This window comes from Branchiostoma floridae, chromosome 14 (genome assembly GCF_000003815.2).
Source record: "Branchiostoma floridae strain S238N-H82 chromosome 14, Bfl_VNyyK, whole genome shotgun sequence".
Taxonomy (NCBI): domain Eukaryota; kingdom Metazoa; phylum Chordata; class Leptocardii; order Amphioxiformes; family Branchiostomatidae; genus Branchiostoma; species Branchiostoma floridae.
In genome coordinates this window covers 2,884,354-2,907,122 of record NC_049992.1, presented here as the reverse complement: position 1 = coordinate 2,907,122, position 22,769 = coordinate 2,884,354, and the positions used below count along the sequence as shown (strand labels likewise).

The window sequence follows — 22,769 nt, the reverse complement described above, 5'->3', positions numbered from 1 at the left end:
TGACACAGAGGATGTCCATCTGATTAGTAATTATTAAAATGTGACACTTAATTGTGTAATGTGCGTTTAAGAGGTCGACGGCATATGGTAGCGTGGTGTTCCTTAAGCTTGATGTTTGGCATTTAAACTGTCTAAGGTTGTCAGCATTATTGAGGTTCGACTATGTGCCTCAGAGCGGTGTGGTGGGAGGAAGTTGGGAAACTCAGAAAGAAGAAGGGATGTGGCCAACTTTAGTCAGATGGTGATTTGATTTTCCACCAATATGTCATAATATCAGCTGTTCACACGGTACAAAAATGACATGCACACTTTCCTCTGATAGCCCTACATCAACTGTAAGATGAATACTTGGCGCCAACCCCGTCTGCTAAAAAACAAGTACCATTGGCTACGAAAGAGACAACTAACAACTGTCCCTTATCGTAACGAAATCAGAACATCTGTATCGCCCATAAAACTTCTGACAGAGACACATAACAGAAAACATAACCTCCATGACATTTCATGGAGGTAACTACTGTGCCAACTGTTACAAATATTTCAAACAGTCCTAAGCAGACATAAATAAAACTACTGGGGGTTCCCCAAACAGCTGTCACCTCACTATCTGCTTGCAGCTAAGCCCATTAACAAACACATACAGCACGATGCCTGTACCAATATATCTCAAATATAGGGGTGATTTCTGATATTATTACATCGATTATAACGACAGATACGGCTCCCAAGATCTCATCGATTCGAGCTTTCATCACACCCCACCAACACAACAAGTATGAAACCAATCCATCCAGCCGTTCTTGAGTAATCATCTACACAGACAGAGACACATAACAGAAAATATAACCTCCATTCCATGACATTTCATGGAGGTAATAACTTATACTAAAGGAACTACATAGGAGACTTAATGTATTAGAAATTGCAGTACTAGTACTTGACGGGACTCTACAGCTAATCATGAAAACACCATTGTTATAGTCATGTTTTCTCCCCACAGAAATACTGGAATTATCACCATGGCTACGCCGTCAAGCTTTAAAGACCAGGTGAAAACAAAAGAATGGTATATAATGGGTAGAACAACCCTCTCAACACTGGACTTATCCAACAAAAATCTCAGACAGCTGCCTTCTGAACTCTTTTATTCAAAAGATATGGAGGCCTTAGATTTGTCACTCAACGAGAACATTGATCTCTCCAGTGAGCTGATCAAACTCACCAATCTGAAATTACTGCGTCTTGATCGGTGCGACCTTGACACAGTCCCTGCAGCTGTGATGAAACTTCCACAGTTACAAACACTGATCCTCAGTAACAACAGGAACATCACCCTGCCGGATGAGATGTCCGGTCTCGTCACCTTACGGTCCTGCGATTAGACGACTGCAATTTGAATACACTACCATTAATATTGCTGAAACTACCTAACCTACAGAAGCTAGATCTAAGTGGCAATAAGCAGATATGCCTACCAGATGTGTTGTACAAACTTAAGAATATCAAAGTGTTGAGACTAAGTGACTGTGAACTCGGCACCGTTCCATCGGCAGTCCTGAAACTCACGCAGCTGGAGGAACTGGACCTAAGCTATAACAGTGGGGTCCACCTGCCGGATGAGCTGTCTAGACTTACGAACCTCCGGGTACTGAAACTGGACAATACAGACATGGTTACAGTTTCTCCTGTAGTGTGGAGACTGGTGCAGTTAGAAAGGTTGGACCTGAGCGGTAACTCACAACAGACGCTACCCGCGGAAGTTGTACAGCTGGGTAAAGCCAAATACTTAGATCTGCCCCACTACCAGCTGAACACACTCCCACTTGAAGTAGGTACATTGACAAAGTTAGAATGGCTGGACCTACGGCAATGCCAGCTGCACACACTCCCACCTGAAGTGTGGAGACTGACACAGTTACAATGGCTGGACCTGAGCTCTAACTCACTGCAGACGTTACCCGCGGAGGTTGGACAGCTGAGTAATGTCAAATACTTTGGTCTGTCCCACTGCCAAGTACGCACACTCCCACCTGAGGTGGGTAGACTGACACAGCTAGAATGGCTGCGCCTGGGTATAAATCCACTACAGACGTTACCCGCGGAAATTGGACAGCTCAATAACGTCAAACACTTGGATCTGTCCCACTGCCAGCTGCGCACACTCCCACCTGAAGTGGGGAGACTGACACAGTTAGAACATTTGGACCTACACTATAACCCGCTACGAACGTTACCCGCGGAAGTTGGACAGCTCACTAACGTCAAACACTTGGATCTGTCCCTCTGTCAGCTGCACACACTCCCACCTGAAGTGGGGAACTTATCGCAATTAGAATGGGTGAACCTGAGCTCTAACTCAATACAAACGTTACCCACGGAAGTCGACCAACTCTCTAACATCAAACACTTGAATCTGTCCCACTGTCAGCTGCGCACACTCCCACCTGAAGTGGGGAGACTGGCACAGTTAGAATGGTTGGACCTGAAAGATAACCCTCTACAGACGTTACCCACCGAAGTCGGAAAACTTACTTTAAAAATTAAACACTTGGATCTGTCCAACTGCCAGCTGCACACACTCCCGGTTGAAGTGATTAGGCTGACACAATTAGAATACCTGGACCTACGCAATAACCCACAAAACATGTTACCAGCAATAGTTGGACGGCTCACTGACATAAAACGTTTGGATCTGTCAGATAGAAGGCTGACTACCCTGCCACCTGAGGTGTTTAGACTGACACAATTAGAATGGCTGGTCCTGCGCAATAACGCTCTACAGACATTAACTGCGGAAGTCGGAAAGCTCACAAAAATTAAACACTTGGATCTATCAAACTGCCGGCTGCGCACACTCCCACCTGAAGTGGGGAAACTGATACAGTTAGAATGGCTGAATCTGAGCTGGAACCCGCTACAGACGTTACCCGCGGAAGTTGGACAGTTCACTAACGTCAAGCACTTGCATCTGTCCCATTGTAAGCTGAACACAATCCCACCTGAGCTGTGGACACTGACACAACAAGAATGGCTGGACTTGAGTGATAACCAACTACAGACGTTATCCGCAGAAGTTGGACAGCTCACTAACCTATCACATCTGTACGTCAGCAAAAATCCACTTATAAAACCACCACCCGAAGTGTGCAGTCAGGGTATCACTGCTATTAGACAATACTATGACGAACTGGAACGTTCAGAAGAAAAGGTAAGCGCCCGTTTGAAAGTTGTCGTCTTGGGAGATACAATGGCGGGAAAAACAAGCCTGGTACAAACGCTACAAAGGGGCGAGTCTACCCTGACGAAAGAAGAAGACCGCACACACTGTGTAGAGATAACTCAGTGGGCACCTGATGACAACATTACGTTTGAAGTGTACGACTTTGGCGGCCATGACGTGTACCATCTTACCCATCAGTTCTTTTTGACACAAGGCGCATTGAACTTGCTGACAGTAGACCTCCAAACTTATAACTGCACGGAACAGAGGTACACAGAAGCCGTAGGGTTTTGGCTGGATACACTGAATACCCGCGTGCCGGGGGCGGTGGTTACAATAGTGGGAAGCAAAATGGACGAATGCAGCAGCGCGGAAATAGAAGAGAAGACCAGGGATATCCGAAAAAGGTACGAAAAGCAGCAGCTATCTTGGAAACGAAGTATGGAGTGGCACATTCAGAAATTAGGAAATGATATCGATCGAAGTGATGCCCCAAAAGTGGGTGGTCAAAAGGAACTAAAAAAGCAGTTAGAACACACACAAAGCCTTCTGGAACGCCCCTTGCGGCTGGTCGGAATGTACTGCGTCAGTTCTGTAGAACCAACATCTCGGTTGGACTCGCTAAGGAGTCACTTACTGGAATCAGCAAATAATACATCACTGTTTCCAATACTGCGGAGGATTCTACCGGGAACCTGGGTGGATTTTGAACAACAGATACACAAGCTACGTGACAAGGGAACAGAGCGAGAGAAACTTTATTCTTGGAAGACCACTGGGAGCGACGACGATGACACTAGCAGCGACGACGATGACATGTCATCTCTGCATCTTCAAAGTGACAGAGAAAGGGACAAGAAACCAAAGTGGATGACGTGGGCCTTCTGTTCGGATCTAGCAGGCCTCACGGCGGACAGACTGGAGCCAGTCCTGTCTTACCTGCAGCAGGTGGGAACCATCCTCAGGTACACGGACATACCGGAGCTCAAGGAGCTTGTCTTCCATGATCCTCCTGCATTAATAGAACTCTTTAAGGATCTCTTCCATCACGATACCAAGGAACTTTTCTCAATACCCAGATTACAGAATGCTAATTATACTAGCGTACAGCTGAGGGGGTTTGAACAGGATCTGTGCGACTGTGGACTGATTCGGAAGGATGTGCTGACATGTATGTTACCACTAGATGTCGCTCCTGACATTGTTATAGCTCTGATGCAAAATTTCGGCCTTTGCTTTGAGTTAAAGGCTGAAGACAAAACGGACCCTTCAAAACATACATGTCATTATAAAATACCTTGGTACCTGTACAAAGAAATGCCAGAAGAGTTAATGAGTGTCTGGCCAGAAGACGTACGAAAGGAACAGATACAGCTACAGCTGATGTGTGACATCAGAGGATTCTGTCCCCGGGGACTGTTTCAGAGGTTCAGTGTTGGGATCCATCCATTTGTAAAGGACAGGATTGACTGGAGAGATGGAGTCCTGGCCTACAGACAGGGCTATCCCGTACAAGTGTGTTCGAAACCTGCTGCAGACGACACTTACATCACCATGGCAACCAGAGGCAGGCTTGCCCAGGCAGGTGAGATGTGGGGCGTGGTCCACCCACTGCTGGAGGTGCTGGTCCAGCTGCTGCAGGAGTGGCCAGGTGTGCTGTACTCCCTCCACGTCACCTGTGCGCACTGCATCAAGGCAAGACTGGACAACCCGCACCAGTACGACCTGAGGGACCGGACTGCAGATGACGGCCGTGACGTTAGATGTCCACACCCCGAGGTTAAATATACAGCGTCTACTTCAGCAGACCTTGTGTACAGACCATATGGAATCCAAGGTATGAAGCATATTTATCTTAAAGCAGACTTTATAAAGAACAGACAGTTAAAAACAACAGGGAAGACTCAAATTATTCATCATTTAATAAACACAGCATTTGGGGCTTAGATGTAACACTTCTTCAGACTTCTTTACAGAGTTAGAGCTATTAAATGTACATATTTCTCTCTCACAGCTAATGGAAGTAACCAGCATTTACGGGCACTCCAGGGTTCCATTAGTCTTATTGCTGAGGTTTCGGGATCGTCAGGAGGTAGGCACACGTACACATATTATACAAATTGCAATTTTTAGTTTGAATTTTTAGCATTTAAGAATTGCAAACGATATCAGAATAGAAGAACAGCTAAACGTATTCTAAACGGTACGTGTACTTTGTATCTGTCTCTGTACTGACATTCCACAGACAAATGAAAAGGACTATTAAGAACCGGGGACTCACAACAATATCAGTTAATCCCATTTTCATGACCAAAGTGTTTTTCTGTTCATCGTTATGTACAGGAAAGTTGACTCTATTAGTCCTCATCATATGAATAATTTTGATAATGTCCGGCTTACAAAATTGTAACAGTGACGGGACAAGCCATAACGCAACAATTTTGTTCACCTTTCACCTATATTAAAATAGGTACAGACAATGTAGCAGATTCTACAAATACAGCAGCGAGTACTTTTGTCTCAAAATTAGGTGTGCTTATAATTAGGAACCGTGTAGATCCGTGTAGAACCAATACTGTATGCGAGTAATATCATTTATGCAATCACTAGGCAAAAGTTTCTACTTACACCTTTATATATTCCTAATAGTATGCTTCTTTATATTCATTTAGTTGTGAATGTGTTAATGTATTTCAAGTCTACCCCAATAACATCTTCTTGGGTGATGTTCACTGCTGAAGGAGCAAACGCATCCATTGCACCGGTGCCAAATCACTCTAAACTTAAGATATGTAAATTTGTGATATGTAGAGCTCAGGTCTTGCTCTTGAGTATGGAAACAATAGAAGCCTAACATGATAAGAAGAGAATTTTTACTGCAAAGTGTACAGCACCTTAGTGAAACAATATGACTGTACTTTCCATCCCATTCCTTTTACTTTCAGATGAGTTTGACAGGTTGAAGTGGCTGCCAACAGAGGCGAAAGTAAAAGACGCATATGAGGCCCACTACACGAGACTTGCAGCTCGCGTGTGTGAGTTAGGTCTGACATTCCGGGATGAGGTACCAGGAGACGGGAATTGCATGTTTCACGCCGTGTCTGACCAGGTTCTCCGCACCGAGGGAAGAAACATTACTCATCTGCAACTGCGTGAACAGGCAGTCACCCATCTGAGAAGGAATCCACGCAATGTAAATAGAAATATGACTGCTAAATAACTAAATATCTTATTGATATATGTAAGCAAAACACGCAATCGCATGTTCCTTTTAAAATTTAATGTATTTTGGAAGACTAAAATTTGTATCTGATGGATAAACCAATATGTACAATGCACAGTACATTTGGCACCATTGTTGCTTGACTTACAAAAATAACTGACAATCTATAAATTCAACTTCTTAACAACTGTGGGATGTCTACCGTTACTACATATTAATGGTAATATATTTCTTTGTAGACTTCCACATTTCTTAATTAGTTAGGGTTCTCGTTAACAAAATAACGTTACAAGTAAAAGTCACACCGTGCTCGTGCTTATCTAACAAGAGGAGATCTTCCCTGTGATGTACACATTTCTCCGTCCATAATTTTTCAGGCTCATGGTGACCATCTCAGCAACTTCATTTTAAACCAAACCTGGGAAGAGTACCTGGAGACCATGTCACGTGACGGGACGTGGGGAGACCATGTCGTCCTACAGGCCATGGCGGGCATGTTGGGTCGTGACGTCATCATCGTGTCCAGTGTAGAAGCGGACAATTACGTCACTGTCCTACAGCCACAATCAGGAGCTAACCCCGAGACTGCGCGTCCCCTGTTGCTGGGGCACTATGCGGAGAACCACTATGCAAGTCTGGACGGTTAGTACCTGATCTAGTGCTCAAGCCAGCAGATTTGGCTTTTATTTCGCTTGTATCTGTTAACTGTATCTTTTCAACAAGTCTTGTTGTGACCTGTACTTAGCCAGGTGTGGCAAAAAGTGCAATAAAGGCATTCATTCATTCATTCATTCTTTTATTGCTTTGTAGCATGAACAGAAGAGCTAGATACTACTTATCGCTATCAATCTAACTAATAATATTGTGATATAATAAGAAATGTTAGTGAATGTGTCAGAAGGCTATTAATAAATCAATCAAATATCAATGATAAATACAAACTAATAAGTGCACCTCAAGAAACAGCTTAAACAGGTTAAATTCGGCCTGTGAATAATGAAACTCTAACTACCTTCTTTTTAATCTCTTCTCCAGAGACCCTATCCGGAGGCAAACCTGTTGTGCTTCTAGTCATTGATGAAGTCGGAACTTCTAAGGGCGGCATTTCCACCATCAACGGTCAGCTGCTGGACCTACTGACTGTAAGAGCAAAAGTTCTTTGTACTGTATTACATGCTACAGAAGAAGAGAAGCGAGAAGCACGCAGGCATGGCATTGACTTGGTCCTACCAATGGCAAACACTACAGGGGAAAGCAGACCCACACTAGACTGGATCACCTTCCACCACAAACAACGATATCCAATCCTTAGGTCAGATATAAGCGTCATCGTAGGGCATGCTGACGTCACCAGCACAGCTGCGAGAAATATCAAGACAGAACGTCTTCCATCCGCCAAGGTCATCCTCTACAATCATGTCATGCCGGAAGACACTGAGCACCACAAAAGCGGTGACAAGGCGATGGGCATTGGAGACAAGACTGAAGCGATCGACAAAGACATAGAAGAAGCCGATGTGGTGTTCTCGGTGGGACCAACTATGTTTGATTACTACAAAAACGAGATCAGAGGATTGAAGAAAACGCACCACCAGTTCCTGCCTAAACCATCCGAAATTTTCAGCAATTTGGATGTGGAGTATGAAGAAACAGAGACCAAAGTGGTGCTTTCTGTCGGCAGGGTCAAGGGCGTGGAGAAGTTGAAAGGCTATGATCTAGTAGCGAAGACCATGATCATTGTGATAGAAAGATTCCCAAAGGCCAGGTGGCGAGTCCGCGGCATTAGCGCTAAAGATTTTGCAGAAAGCAAAGAAATCATCCAAGCAAACATGGACAACGAGACTTTTACATTCACTCCTTTGGCATACGGTACACAGGAACAGCTGAGAAAAGACTTTAGAAAGGCTCATGTTGTCCTGATGCCGTCACGCGCAGAGCCGTTCGGACTGGTCGGGCTGGAGGCCATCGCTGCGGGTGTCCCGGTTCTCGTGTCCAGCAACTCGGGACTAGCAGAGTTCCTGGAAAAGCACGATCCCGAGTTCTCCCGCCGGATTGTCGACCTTAAGGGCGCCGATGATGAAGTTGCCGAACGACTGGCAGACCGCATCATCAAGGTACTGGACGGCGGACGAGAGGAGTTTGAGGCCGCAAAACGGCTGAAAGACAATCTCCTGGCATCAAAGTACTGGGAAGAGTCCCACAGGAAGTTCCTGGAGGAATGCGGCATTCCGCAGTGACATGAATCTTGATAGTGTAACGCTAACGTTACTAACTTTTTTTCTTGTTTTATCATTCCTTCGTTAGTACGCGTACGGTTCCTGTAAAGGCTCCCTCGTCCAATGTTTCAGCGCAAACTAGATTCTATCAGACTGCTCTGAGCCAAAATACTCGGACAGTTGGAATACATTCTAAATCCAGCAAACATGACGAGTGTGTAACGTTGAGTGCCTTATATATAACATCTATTATCATAATACCGGTACGTTTACGACGATTTCTCTAGCCATACTGATTTGACAAATTGTCAACGCATCATTTTCTCCAGTTACATGTTGCTGTTATAGGTTACCCTTGCCACTTCTTCTGTGTAACTTTTCTGCCACTCTTGTCCTGCTAAAAGCGTAATAATGTAATTGTAACACGCCGCGGAATTACACGGCGAACGGGCGCGTGGTTGGGAGGGGGTACAAAATACCGGTAGGAAGAAACACGGCACAATTAACTGCCGCTATGTACATTTATACATCCTCTGATGTTCCTTCCTTTTCTGTCAGTAAATGCATAAAACATAAACCTGCATGAGCATACAAAATGTTATGAGAAAACTGACGTATACTGTCAAGAATTTTCATTTAACTTCTGTCGGTCACAACCGCTATGACGTAACACTTCACTGCTAGCGTAGATATAAAAATGGCGGGAAAGTGACTGCGTACGTTCAATTTTGCCCATTCAGTCGTAGATCCGGGCTATTATGCAACGGTTCTTCACACTTTTACATGAGTTGTTGGTCACCAACAGAAATTCAAGATTGTTGTTGAATCATGTTCGTCTTGTGCCATGACCATGTGTAGTTATGATCTATAAATCTGGCAATGAATGTGACAGTGTGTTCGTCCCACGACGAGCTGCCTACCCCGAAAAAGATACTGAAAACTTTTGGCCTTGTTGTCTTCGAATGCATTGTTATCGATGCTTTGTAAATGATGTATTGGACACCTAGATGTCTGAAGTGTGCACAGCTCAGAAATAACTATTGTTGCAAGTGTAGATCTCTTTAAGTTCCAGTATTTTTAATCTACCGGTATAAGTCTTACTACCGGTATTATGCCAATGCATGTTACAACAGGAACTGAGAAGGAATGCTCAAGAACTTGTACATGCCGGTGTACAGAACAATCTTGCAATGGATGTGCAGTTTTTGTTTCTGTTGTGATTTTGCATGTTGTACATGTAACACTGTTTATACGTTGGCATTGGTGTGATAAAACAGTTCTGACTGAAACACTGTGTGTCATTACTTTCTCGATACTTGCCTCAACATGATTGACAGTAGAAATCAGGGACCGTGACCTCCATGTACGGTATGGGCTTAAGTTGTAAACAACACAAAACATAGACAGGGCCTAAACAGTATTATCATCTTATTGTTTGACGATCCATAGATATGGAAAACGTTAGCAATTATGCAACTCAAATACGGAACGTTATGTAAAAGCCGTTGTCGGTAAATCAGACAATTGCGGACGCAGGAAGCAAAACGATATTGCTGTTAAGTTCAATCAAGGAGGTTGAAACCTTTCAACCTCCTTGGTTCAATACAATTAGCGCTACATGGGTTCACTATGACCACTTGCCCAATGCAGATGTAGATACACCAGAATCCATTATACTTACTAGGATTCACTATATCTGTAAGCAGTGTAGTAAACACTTACCAGCATCTTATTCTTCCAGCATCTTGTATTCTTTGCATGCCCACCACCCCCAGCTAGCCGCCATTTTTCAAACAATGACCCGGCTTGACCCCGCGGAAGCTCCTGATTACCCACACAAACCATCAATATGTTCGTATGTCGGATACTAGTAACGTTAGTTCTCATTTATCCGCTGGTAACCTATTTCCGTTGTTTTAAAAACAGGGTATGTACAGATATCAAGTAAACGGAGGTTGGTTTAAAATTGCAGTATTTTCAGGATATTGCAGCTTGAAACCACCACCCGTTGACAAAATATCCCTACATACCCTGTTTTAAAAACAACGGATGTACGAGGGGCATTCAATAAGTAATGCCCCTGACCCACTTCCAGTTGTCTGATCTAGATGAAATTTTGCATGTGTAATGAGTCATATCTCTATGGCTTATGTTGCAAAGCTCTGAACTAATTGTGGTTACTGATTTACTGGTGTTTGAACTGAGTCAGGTGTGAAATGGACCAGGTGTGAAATGGAGCAAGTTCAGTGTCGCGCAGTGATCCGGTTTTTTGTATTTGAAAGGACGCACACCAAAGGGGACTTTTGATGAAATGAAAAAAAAAACTTATGGTGATGATGCCCCATCATATGACCTTGTAAAACGCTGGCAAACAAGGTCGGAAGTCTGTGGAAACAGCTCCCAGACCTGGTCGTCCCTCTTCTGCCATTGATGAGGCATCTGTCAGAGGACCAACCTGGGATGTCCTACAAGAACGGTGTCCAGAGCTACAGTTGGGGTGTAGGGGGCTCTGTGTAGAGGGATAGTCACTTGGTGGATGGCTGCTGCGCCCGAACGACCATCAGTAGGGTGGACATTCACCTCGACCCTCACTCATCCCCTAAACTCTCACGTGCTGGCTCCAAGCGCCACACCCCGGTACACCGCTTCAGCAAGCGGGCCAAACCACGTCGAGGGGACACGGACAAGGACAGTCCTTAAAACCTACAGCTCCGAGGTCGCCACAGCCGTCTTAGTCTTCTGAGCCACTGTGGAAGGATACGGCGCCTAAGGAGTGAAGTTGGTCCCAACAGAGCTACATCAAATGATGGGAGAAATGCAAAACTCTGGGTGGTTCCTATGAAGAGAAAGACTAATAACTGTGCCAAGTTTCATTAATCTCCTGCTATGGGAAATGGGTCAGGGACATTACTTATTGAATGTCCCTCGTAGGTTACCCCACGGATAAAGGTGAACTAGCGTTATATAGTGTATTCATGCTGTAGAGATCATTTAAATTACCCTCCTCCCCCCCCCCCCCATATGTACGTTACTGTAACGGCAGTAAGTACACATATTTACGGTAGGTCTTATGTAGTTTTACAATGTAAAGTCTTAAAGTCTCAATGTTTTCTAAAGGACGGGTTTCTCTGGAGTGAATTTCTATCCTTTGTGCTGCCAAGAGTAGGAACGCGAAAGTATTGAAAGGAAATGCATTTAGTATAGCTTTTCTAATGTTATCGTGAAATTGCAATAATTCTGGCTGTCCCTTGGGTGTGCATCAGAAGTATGATATCAAAATTCTAGATCTATTTACTGCTTAAGGCGCGGCCAAATTTATTGTATCATACATTCGAATGACGAAAGATAACAACATGGCTAGTATTTATGACAAGATATCTTAACTAATTTGCGATAGCTATAGCTAGAATACGAAATGCTTTATTTTAAAGGGAAGTAATGACAATTATGTATAAATAACCTTTTTGTACTGTACACAATATTGTGCCTGTCAGCGATAGTTATAACTACGTGATAAATACGACAGGTTTTCCTATGTAAGGGCGTTTTCAACAGACATACAGTAACATTTTTGACATTACGGTCGTCATAACACTTGCGACTGGATGCGTCACCAAGTGTGTTGGGTTGGGTCCCCGCGATGGTATGTTGACCGCCAGGACAATAACAGGTTAACCTTCGGGCAGAGCTCGTCACGGAATGTGTTGGGCTGGGCTGGGTGGACCCCGTCTTGGTAAAGCAAATTTCCTTACGTCAAAAGACTGTCTCTCAGTTTGCTCTCTCTTCAACCGCCTTGGTTTGCTCAAGGGGCTACTCGTTTGCCGATGTAAACTGGCATCTGATTGGACAGAAGTGTGTGAGATATGAAAACACAGACTGAAAGGACAAATAGGACACGTGCTACCATCCGACGCCATGAGGGTTGACGAGGTGTGGTGCAGTATAAAAGCCAGGTGTATCAACTAAACATACCAGTCTCCTCGTCGGAGTGAACGCCTGTGGCCTGGATAGTACCTGTACCTGTACCTGCCTCGGACCAAGTGAGTAGTTTCTTACAGGTGTACTTATGGTTCATTGCTTACGGCGTCTCATATTCATTGTGTTTCGTCGTGCGTTTTTCATGTTTTAGAATGACAAAATCAATCACTGGTAATGATTTCAGGCAACGTTTTCTGTAATTAAACAACTGGATTTTGTCCGTGACTTTCTCTGGAATGATATCAATTTTCGATCTTACGACGTAGATGAATGTAGAGGAAGCTTATTTTTTCTTACAAAGTCCTTTGTACATATGATTGTTAGTAAGCCCTGTTTAGTGTTACACAGTTTGTCTGACACATGCAAAGAAAGTTTTGACAAAATTTAATTTTTCACGTAAATCCAATGGAAACGAGACTTTTGCAGCCGTCTATCTCATCATCAGTGAGAGTATGGGTATTTATGTACTTTAGACACTTTTTCCTTTCTAGAAGAAATATTTTGAATTTTCCAATTAGTCGTTGAAAGAGCACCTTGGTGTGTTAACGTTTATAATTGAACAGTGCAAGGAAAGATCAGTATGCAAGCAAGACCAAGCAGAAAAGACCTGGATGCAATCATTTATACATATCGATATAATGCAGAGAGACTTGCTAAAAGGTAGGGTTTTTGTTACAGCGTGCTCTTACAATATTTGCAATTGGTCATCATTCAGTGTATCAAACCCTGCGATGAATACAGGTGGGCACACTAGATTAACATTGAATGTAATGTCTACAGTACGGTCCGGTGATACGTAAAGAGTTCATGTGTCCATTTCTTCACGTGTCACAGATAATGAGCAAACGGGGGCATGTTGTGGCATGTTGTACCACAACTCTGACGACACGTTCTCAACAGTTCTTAAACGAGCCATATGTGATAGATCAAATAAAACGTATCCTTTTCATTTGACTTGAAGCTGTTATCCTGGGTGTGGTGGATAAGCAAACGTATGGTATGTGCTCCTGTATGCCGCTCTCTTTGTGCGCATGTTCTCCAAAAGTATCAACCAGGGAGGATGTTTTCATTGCCTCAGGCTCAGTAGCAGTATCAAATCAGAGCAATTCAACACAAAGCACAGTAGAAATGTCTTGCTGTATGGTCAATAGCCTACCTTAAACGTTTTACCAAACGTGTTTTATTAAACGATAGGAAGTCTATGTTTTTACTAGGGAATTTTAAGTGGAAACATTTCTTACCGGTTTTGGCTATGTTTAAAAAGCGTAGGAAAATACAAATAATGGATTCTTTTTGGACAATGACAGAATCCTTGACAAAAATGCAATGACAACGAGCTGACAGAAGACTCTTCGCATGATCGCTGATGGTCTTTAGCCCAAACATGTTCACGACCCTTAAGATAAATATCTGCTTACGGTATTTGTATCCATGTTGGCTGGGAGACAATATGTTAGTCAGTGTGCGCTAATGCTCGCCACAAACAGGGAGGGACAGGGTAAGTGTGTGGGGAGGGCGCGGCGATGTTTGAACATCTGACAGTTACGCCCAACAGGCATGACGTCATGACCTTTCGGTCAAACCTGTGCTGTGGGTATAACCTCCATTGTAGCTGTTATTTTGTAACACGTACTGTATGGCTAAAGCACAGCCATATCCCTGCAAACTTTCTCTCCTGACCACTGTATTAAAACAGCCTTGACAAATTAAAGGATTCAGCAAGGCAGCAGAGTCAGACACGCCCAACAAACTGCTGGTATGATGAGCTAGAAATCACGATATGTTTTCGGACCCTAGGATAGTTTTAAGCTGTTTTTTTTTATTGTGGGTCAAGAGGAGACACAATTCTCTAGATCTGTATGTACGTGCGGCGTATTTCACACAATTTGTTGTTACCATAAAGTATGTTAAATGGCAAAAGAAATAAGAGCATTTGAATAACTCGATTTTTTGTTCTTTTGTTTCCAGATAAGCCAATATGATGAAGAAAAGCTGTTGTTGTTCGCTACGGGAGGGCGCCGTGACTGCTGGGATTCTGCTGTCGGTAAGAATAAACGCGTTTTGTTGTTATTGGCATAGTAGAGTTGCAAACAAAGTTAACTTTTTAAAAGTAAATCTTCTGGTAGCATAGTATCGTACAACTTTAATTATAATTCTTAGAACTGTCGGAGTAATAATGTTTTATTAGACTTGACAGCCACTAGTCAATGTCATATTCAGGTTTTTTTGCCATCAATTGTAACAAGAGATCATGTTTATATTCGCTTGATGTTGTGATTAGATTAATAGGTAATACCGATTATGTTTGATAGGTTGCATCAATCCTTTATCTGAAAACTATTTCTTTGTTACTCCTGCTTGATTCTATCGTATGCCTTTTTTACCATAAAAGAAAATGGAATGTCAAACTGGTAAACATTCTGACTATTTCTACAGATCCTGTCCTTGGCAGAGGTGGGGTTTGAGCTGTGGCTGTTGTTGTCCGGCCGATCTGTCGATCTTAGTAAGTAACAACATTTTGTTTTGATAGCCCATGTAAACTTTATCGTATACTTGTCTATACATCATGTTTATACACGTGTTCAGATCAATCAAATCGATTACCAAACGTGTATAATAATAGTTTGCTTGTAATTAAGGGAAAACAATATTCTAGTGTTATAATGCTTTCGAGGATAACTGACATTTTCTACATTTAAATCAGTACGTACCCTGATATTTATCTTTCTGTACTTGTATCTTTTCTAAGTGGCCTAAGCCGTGTTTCATATTTGGTTAGCCCTGACCGCAATTGCTCTGGCCAGGTGGACAGAACCAAGTAATAACTCTACAATATCGCTTGAAAACTGCACTTTAACAACTTTTTGTTGCCTTTTTTGTGTGAATATCGTTGTTGTAAGAACAGGACTTTATTAGAGCAGTATATCAAAGTTAAGGTGTATCTTACAATAACTCGTCTCCACAGATTACTACGGTGTCCTGACGGCAGTCGGAGTGGACGCGCTGCTCTTTCTTCTGAACGTCATGCTCATCATCGGAGCTTGTCTGGTGCGTAACTTTTATTATCAGAGCACTAAAAGGAATGCCATGTTAAAATCACATATTCTTAACCAATATCAGCATTATTTACATTTATTTTAGTTTTTATATATATTTGATGACATGGATGAAGAAGCAATTAGACTATTATTCATCGTAACTATCAAAGAAATTATGGGGATTTCACAAGCACTCTTTCAGACTTGTGTACAAGAAGTTTTTGATAAGTCTCGGACTCACTCAAAATTCATAAAAGGCTTAAGCGCCATACTTGCTGATATTTGAGTTTTGTAATTTGTTTCAAACTATATACAGCATCTGACTTATCTTACAATCAAGCTCCAAGCAGATTTATCGATGGCATAACCCAGTATCAAATGGCTAAAGCCGTCGGGGCCGTTCTGCTTGGAGGCTAACTTGAAACCTCATGTGAACTAAAACTACGTTAACTCGTTTTCCCATGTCCAGAGCCTGCCGCGGACCATGGCAGTGTGGATGGGTGCCATGTCTGTGTACGTCATCATCCGGCTGGGCGTGTCTATCGCCTTTACCGTGTTCGGAGTGCCGAACGCCGTCGCTACAGCTGTGAGTAGTGTTACGTACATTAGGGCACAGCAAGTAAATTAATTGATGGCATCCAGTATAGGTGCCCATGTTTTCGCTTGATAAGGGAAAACTGACCTTATTTTCTGAATGACATCCACTCGCGCACTTTTAGCCTGTTTCCTTTACAATTTGCTACCCTGCTCTTTAAAATTGGCCATGTCTCTTGCCAGGTGACAGTATACGACTCTGTAGAGTGTCTGCGAGTATATCTATTATTTGCACTGAATACCTGCAAAATGTTTAACAGATACGTGCAGAATTACTAGTAAATCGCGATTCAGATTCCTTGTATTTGAATTTTTTGTTCTGAAACACGCTTGTTGATTGTGTTTGTTTATTCCCCAGGACGCCACCATGCGGGTGGGTGTGTACCTCCTGGCGCCATACTGGGGTGCCTGGGTCGTGCTTCTCATCATCTTCGTAAGTTTTATCATCACTCACTACGTCACAGAAACATTATTGTAGTGTAACTTTTCTATGCCCGTTACAATGAGATGTGAAAGAGAACTCTCCCTGCCTATTCCATAGTGACAGTAAAGCAAAACTTCAGCCTGTTGTACCCTCATTTATCTACATGTGTGTTAGAGAGCGAGAAGCCATCCATTAAGTAAATTGTACTTTGTGAGCTTGTAGATCATCTATTTTAGCTCGATCTATTTACATTTAGCTAGTGCACTTTAAAATACATGTACATGTTTTCCTGGTGTTTGTGCCCATGTCAGTATAGGTGAAGTCTGTTTATTGCACAAATCTGGTATTTTGGGCAGTAACAGTTTCAGGCCTCGTCTGCGTACCATACTATGTAGTACCACTGGCTCAATCTTTTCGCTTGCTAACCAAGGATAACAACAAAAAGATTGAGCCAACGGTTACTACGGAGGATGGTACCCAGGCTATTATTTCCTTCTATCCACTCATCCATTAATCTTTTCATGATATTCTTCCCTACAGCTATGGGCATTCCTGACAGTGTACTCCTACAGTAAGGTTCTAACCGGGGAGGATGACAAGGAGGAGGGCGTGGCAGTCATTGAGCATGAGGTAAAATCAACATTAAACATTTGCGCTAGTCTTTATCATGGGGTTAAAGTAATGGAAAACGACACAATACAACTGCAACCTTTGCTAATACTCGTCTCTATAGGCTATGAACAAAATACAATTTCAATACATATGAATATCCTTGTGTATGCCTCTGATATGTATAACCACTCCAAAATACTAAGTACTGCAATACATACTGTACTGATATACAAACTATACTGATGCACAAAGTCGGCAAGTATACCGGCAATAGTGAGACTTCGGATCTGTATTTGTCTGTGCTGCTCATTTATATCAGCGTTTTTTTTTTTTACTTGCCACCACTTTGTCTTGATTTTTTTTCAGATGGAAACTAAGAAGGTGGAGGAGGGAGTAGTAAACGAAGGCATGGAAAATGACGTTGCGGAGAACGGGTATGCCAGCTTGAAGAAGGAAGAGATAGTGGTAAACGGGGCCGCGGTGAACAAGGCTGCGGAAAATGAGTATGTCAGCTTGGAGGTGGAAGAGGGGGCGGTAAATGAAGGGGCGGTAAACGGGGGTGCAGTAAACGAGGGCGTAGTGGTAAATGGGGGCGCAGTAAACAAGGCTGCAGAAAATGAGTATGTGAGTTTGGAGGTGGAAGAGGGGGCGGTAAATGAAGGCGCAGTAAACCAGGGCGCGGAGAACGAGCAATCCAGCACAAAGAAGGAAGAGATAGTGGTAAATGGGGGCGCGGTAAACGAGGGCGCGGAGAACGAGTACGCCAGCTTGTAAACATCTCATAATTGAACCATTAACATTGTACATTAATATCCATCTTACTGCATGATATTTTGGATACACTACAATTCACACTACAAATGTAGTATGAATTGTAGTGTATCCAAAATATCATGCAATAAGATTGACCTTGTACTAGTTGTAGACAGTTAATCATGCATGTACAGGTTGTTTGGTGTGACCTTAGAATGGGATAAGAAATACATGTATTTTACAAGTATTTTACAATTCACCTATGTAATGTTTTGCGCTGATGAAAAACTTGTTTTGAAAAGAGAGATAGTACTATTACTGAGCTTCAGGTATCAAACCTCTGCATATCAAAGAACCCAATATACTTACCAAAAACAGTAAGGGTGACCCCGTTTGCTTCGCTGAAAATACCAGCTGCAGGAAATGAAATCAAACTGCATTAACTATTTGAAAAAAGTAACGGCTGCATCTCATTTGAAATTGACCTCTTTACATATATATGTAGTACCTTTCTCGTGTGATGTTAGCATGAGTGTCTGTCATTTCCTAGCTAATAGTCTCTTAAAGTACCTTTTGTATCTCTTTCATATTATTGTCTGAATTAATATACATGCATCAGAGGTATATTAGGTCAGTTTTTTCTTTGTCTTAGCTCCACAGGGTATGCAATAAACATTTATTTGTATTCTTCATGTCTCTGTCACTTTTGTGTGTTGATCATATGCTGAAAAAAGACTGGACAAGACAAGAAACACATTAAATTTTGTGTATATCATTGGAATGTCAACAAAGCAACAATGCTGCAGCAATAAATGACATAACATTTATATTCACACATTTCATAATCGAAATATTGAGAAAGCTTCATCAATGTCCATACATTTTAACTGCTGACAGAGGTCCTGTATCATTACATGATGAGGTAAACAAAATCAAGTCTCTTTTATCTTCTCTGCTTCCTACGATACAAACTTGGTGCAAAAGGCTACCTCACAAGTCAATCCTTAACACTTAATTAGTAACAGTTTACAGATTAACTCAGCATAATAAAGTATTGATATGATAGCAGCTTCATTCACACAGCAATTTTAAGGCCTGGCAACTTGTGGCAGTGGCCTGTACAACGTTGGCTCATTCCATAATCCCACCATCAAATCACTACCAGTTCAGACATGTACAGTGTACATCAGACCTGTCATAGCATAGTAATTCTAGCCTCTACCAGGCTCCATGGTTTGGTGGTCTAATTGTTGAAATTGGAAAAATAAACAATTAGACAAATAGGGTCAATAGTATGCTAGGGGAGTCAGCGGGCCGAGTGGAACCATCATCCGAACCACGGAGCCTGGTAGAGGTTATAGTAATTCTATCAACTTTGGTTTTGGCAAGTTCAGGCAATAAGTCACACCATCAACTACCTGCCAATCACTGCCAGCTGAGAGATAAACTGACTTTCTCACAGCATGACAACTTCACGTTTAAAGGCCTAGTCAAATTTGTCTTACGATTTCTTTGTCTGACCCATCAAATTTTCTACCATCAACAACGATCCCTCAACAATTTTCTTCTGTAATAAGAGAAGTTTACAGAGCCAACTGATATTGTTCAACACATACATGACTCTTTGAAATGTCCTAACTTTGCTGTACTTTATAAAACCTATTGTACGACAACTGTGACAGTTCACATCTTGGCCTTGGCCAGTTCAGGCAGCGGACCGTACCATTTCTCCCCCAGCATGTGCGCCATCAGCTCTAACCTGTCCGACCCAAAGAACATCTGCGCTTTCCCGTCGATGTGCGCCACGATGGTCGGGGAGCCGAACGCGCCGTGGTCCAATGCCGCCTGCGTGGTCTGTCGGAGCCGGTCCTTGACCGCCTGGTCCTTGAGGGTGGAGAGAAGCTGCTTGGTCAGATCCTCCGGGATGCCGGCTTTGGCTGCTGCAGCCATCAGACTGGCAGGTTCTGTGATGTCCTCGTCTCGGTAGTAAATCCTCAGGAACAACTGCCTGGTAAGGGAAACAGTTACTGTAAAACTTATCAAAACACACTGCAAAAGAAAAGGCATGGGGAAAGATCCTCTGGGATGCCAGCTTTGGCTGCTGCAGCCATCAGACTGGCAGGTTCTGTGATGTCCTCGTCTCTGTAGTAGATCCTCAGGAACAGCTGCCTGGAAATGAAAACAGCTTAAGTGTAGAACTTATCATCAAAATATGCTGCAAAAGAAAGCGCATGGGGAACGATCCTTTGGGATGCCAGCTTTGGCTGCAGCAGCCATCAGATTGGCAGGTTCTGTGATGTCCTCATCTCGGAAGTAGATTCTCAGGAACAACTGCATGGAAAGGGAAATAGTAAATTGTATCAAAATACGCTGCATAAGCAAAGGCACAGGGAAAGATCCTCCGGGATGCCAGCTTTGCCTGCTGTAGATATCATGATCAGGCTGGCAGGTTCTGTGATGTCCTCTTCTCTGTGTATTATGGATACCAAAATCAAATGTAATGTTCTTCATAACATGTAATTCCAAACACAAACACACAAACACATAGATACACATACTAGTACCATACACACACACACACACACACACACACACACACACACAAACATGCACACAAACATGCACACAAACACGCACACACAAACACACACACAAACACACACACACAAACAAACACACACACACAAACACACACAAACACACACACTCTCACACACACACACACAAACACACGCACACACACACACACACACCTTGTCAACTCCTCCAAGTACTGGTCACAGTTCATGTCCACTGCTGTGAGGAACCTGCCTGCGTTGATGGACCCCTTGATGAACATGACCTCTGCAGGGTTGCTGGGCATGTTGAAGGGCACCTGGTACATGTCTGTCAGCCTCTTCAGGTCCTGCCCCATGTAGGTGGCCTTGGCTGGGACCATGCCGGGGGGACGGTTGTCTGGTGGGGGGAGACATAAGATGAAGTACTAAGACTTAAGTAAAGAGATATCATTTGATATTAGCCATGAAATACAATGCTCCCTACAGAGTTCTCACCAGGATTTTTTCCCAGCATAGAGAGCATCTTTGCATGGCAAAGCCACATGGCTTGTGGTAAAGGCAAGAGCATTGTAGGGGGGTCGTGGGGCAATGCCGCATCCTCCCTTTGAAATTTTTAAATCTCTTAGTCTAACCCTCAGAAACATTATTTCCTACGCTGGTTCAAACACAGCGTAAGGGCGCAAAGCACAGTGTAGAGGATCCAAATCAGTAGGAGATACAAATCACAGCGTAGGGGCCTGCTAAACTGCGATCGAGAGAACCCCGACCTACTAGTATATGTCAGGTAATATACTAGTACTAGTAGTTGACCTCAAGCAGAAAATAATCTTAGTGATTAGTAACTGTCAGAGCAGCGTGCATGCTGGTAACACCTCGATTAGATATTCAATGTATGTATAAGCTAGTACTAACTGTATACATTAACATATTTCCACCCACCTGCCCCCTGCATGATCCCAGAAAGAAAGAACGGTCTCAGTTTCAGGTCGATGTTCCACTTCTGTTGGTAGCGGCACATCACCTGTGGAATGGTAGCAGGTAAAACGTATATCTGCATAAATTACTTAGTGAGATCGCGTAGAGCAGCGGTATCGTGTTTGTGTCCGATCTTGTCCCCGATCTTGTGCCCTTGGGAAAGGCACTTCACACAGCTTTCCTCACTTTACTCAGGTGAAAATTGAGTACCTAGCTTCGGCTAAGGACGTCCCTCAGATAGGACATTAAATGGAGGTTCCACGTTCAGGGACAGCCAAATTCCACGCACGTAAAAGAACCAGCTATACTTGTCTAAAAGAGTACGGGACCTTCCCGGCTTGAGCGGATCAAAACCATTTCGGCCAAATGGTGTAGGGAATTTACCGAGCAGCCTCGTAACCCCTGCTTTCAGTTAGTCGAACTTGCTAAAGCTCGATGTTTCTGACTTAGGGAGAAGAAAGGCTGCCACAGTGAGTGAAGTTCAGTGCCTAGAAGTGGTCAATGGCCTTGCACTGAACAAAGTCGTTGAAAATAAATCAAATCTCTGCAATTCAGGTAAATTCAGGTAAACAGTTGCCAAACATGACCTACAGAATTTGGACTTTGCCCTACACACTTTTCTCCAAGCAGATTTTCACTGTTTTATAACACCTACACAACAGAAAGCATGTGAGAGTGAGCCTAGTAAGTCACATTTTCTACTACCCACTCCGATGTATCATTTCGCGCGTAATATTCTGTTTACCTCCTGGGTCCAGTCGGAAAAGTTTGCCCCGCCCCCTCCCCACCCCCAAGGTTAAACTTTAAGTATATCGGCGAACAACAATAATTCTCCCTCTAAAGGCGTAAATATAGAAAGGAAAAATGCTTCTTTAAAGGTTTCGATAAATGGTTCCCTCACCTCGAACGCCAGCCATGTGTACGGCGACAAAACGTCGTAGAAAAACTCCACAGATTTTCGAGCTGGTGCCGCCATGTTGGACGACCTCTGCGTGACCTACGTGGGATATACCATTACTGTAGAGGGAGGCTAAGGTTTACTCCCTTTGAAAGTCATAGATTACTGTAAAACAATCATTTAGATAAAGAAAATACTTTATAAACTAGATAAATACATTCTATTTAATTGTTCTAATGTATGCACATTGATTTTAAAAGGTATTTTATTGTAAAAATCC

The 22,769-nt window shown here is 43.0% G+C and overlaps 2 protein-coding genes and 1 long non-coding RNA gene across 3 annotated transcripts; 2 read left to right on the top strand and 1 right to left on the bottom strand.

Annotated features, from left to right (window-relative positions):
• The first annotated feature begins 1,157 nt into the window (after window positions 1–1,157).
• Window positions 1,158–8,895, top strand: LOC118430883. Its single transcript, XM_035841917.1, has 6 exons — window positions 1,158–1,203; window positions 1,347–5,057; window positions 5,235–5,312; window positions 6,166–6,413; window positions 6,821–7,085; window positions 7,479–8,895. The coding sequence occupies exons 1-6, from the start codon at window positions 1,158–1,160 to the stop codon at window positions 8,678–8,680; spliced, it is 5,550 nt and encodes a 1,849-aa protein (XP_035697810.1). The 3' UTR covers window positions 8,681–8,895.
• A 5,720-nt stretch (window positions 8,896–14,615) lies between these two features.
• LOC118429975 lies at window positions 14,616–15,685 on the top strand. Its single transcript, XR_004832818.1, has 3 exons — window positions 14,616–14,681; window positions 15,074–15,140; window positions 15,603–15,685. It is a non-coding gene; the product is annotated as an uncharacterized LOC118429975 (long non-coding RNA).
• Window positions 15,686–18,814: 3,129 nt separating this feature from the next.
• Window positions 18,815–22,610, bottom strand: LOC118431037 (glutathione S-transferase kappa 1-like). Its single transcript, XM_035842110.1, has 4 exons — window positions 22,493–22,610; window positions 21,556–21,637; window positions 20,812–21,013; window positions 18,815–20,066 (listed from the first exon to the last, which is right to left on the bottom strand). The coding sequence occupies exons 1-4, from the start codon at window positions 22,565–22,567 to the stop codon at window positions 19,742–19,744; spliced, it is 684 nt and encodes a 227-aa protein (XP_035698003.1). The 5' UTR covers window positions 22,568–22,610; the 3' UTR covers window positions 18,815–19,741.
• Window positions 22,611–22,769: the final 159 nt, after the last annotated feature.

Bases quoted from the DNA above. Each gene is read 5' to 3' on its own strand.
- LOC118430883 (XM_035841917.1), top strand. From the start codon at position 1,158: ATGGAGGCCTTAGATTTGTCACTCAACGAGAACATTGATCTCTCCA. The intron at 1,204-1,346 runs GTGAGCTGATCA...CTGCCGGATGAG, and splicing joins CGAGAACATTGATCTCTCCA to ATGTCCGGTCTCGTCACCTT. The intron at 5,058-5,234 runs GTATGAAGCATA...TCTCTCTCACAG, and splicing joins CAGACCATATGGAATCCAAG to CTAATGGAAGTAACCAGCAT.
- LOC118431037 (XM_035842110.1), bottom strand. From the start codon at position 22,567: ATGGCGGCACCAGCTCGAAAATCTGTGGAGTTTTTCTACGACGTTTTG. The intron at 21,638-22,492 runs GTGAGGGAACCA...ACCATTCCACAG, and splicing joins ACACATGGCTGGCGTTCGAG to GTGATGTGCCGCTACCAACA. The intron at 20,067-20,811 runs GTGTGTGTGTGT...TTCCCTTACCAG, and splicing joins TACTTGGAGGAGTTGACAAG to GCAGTTGTTCCTGAGGATTT.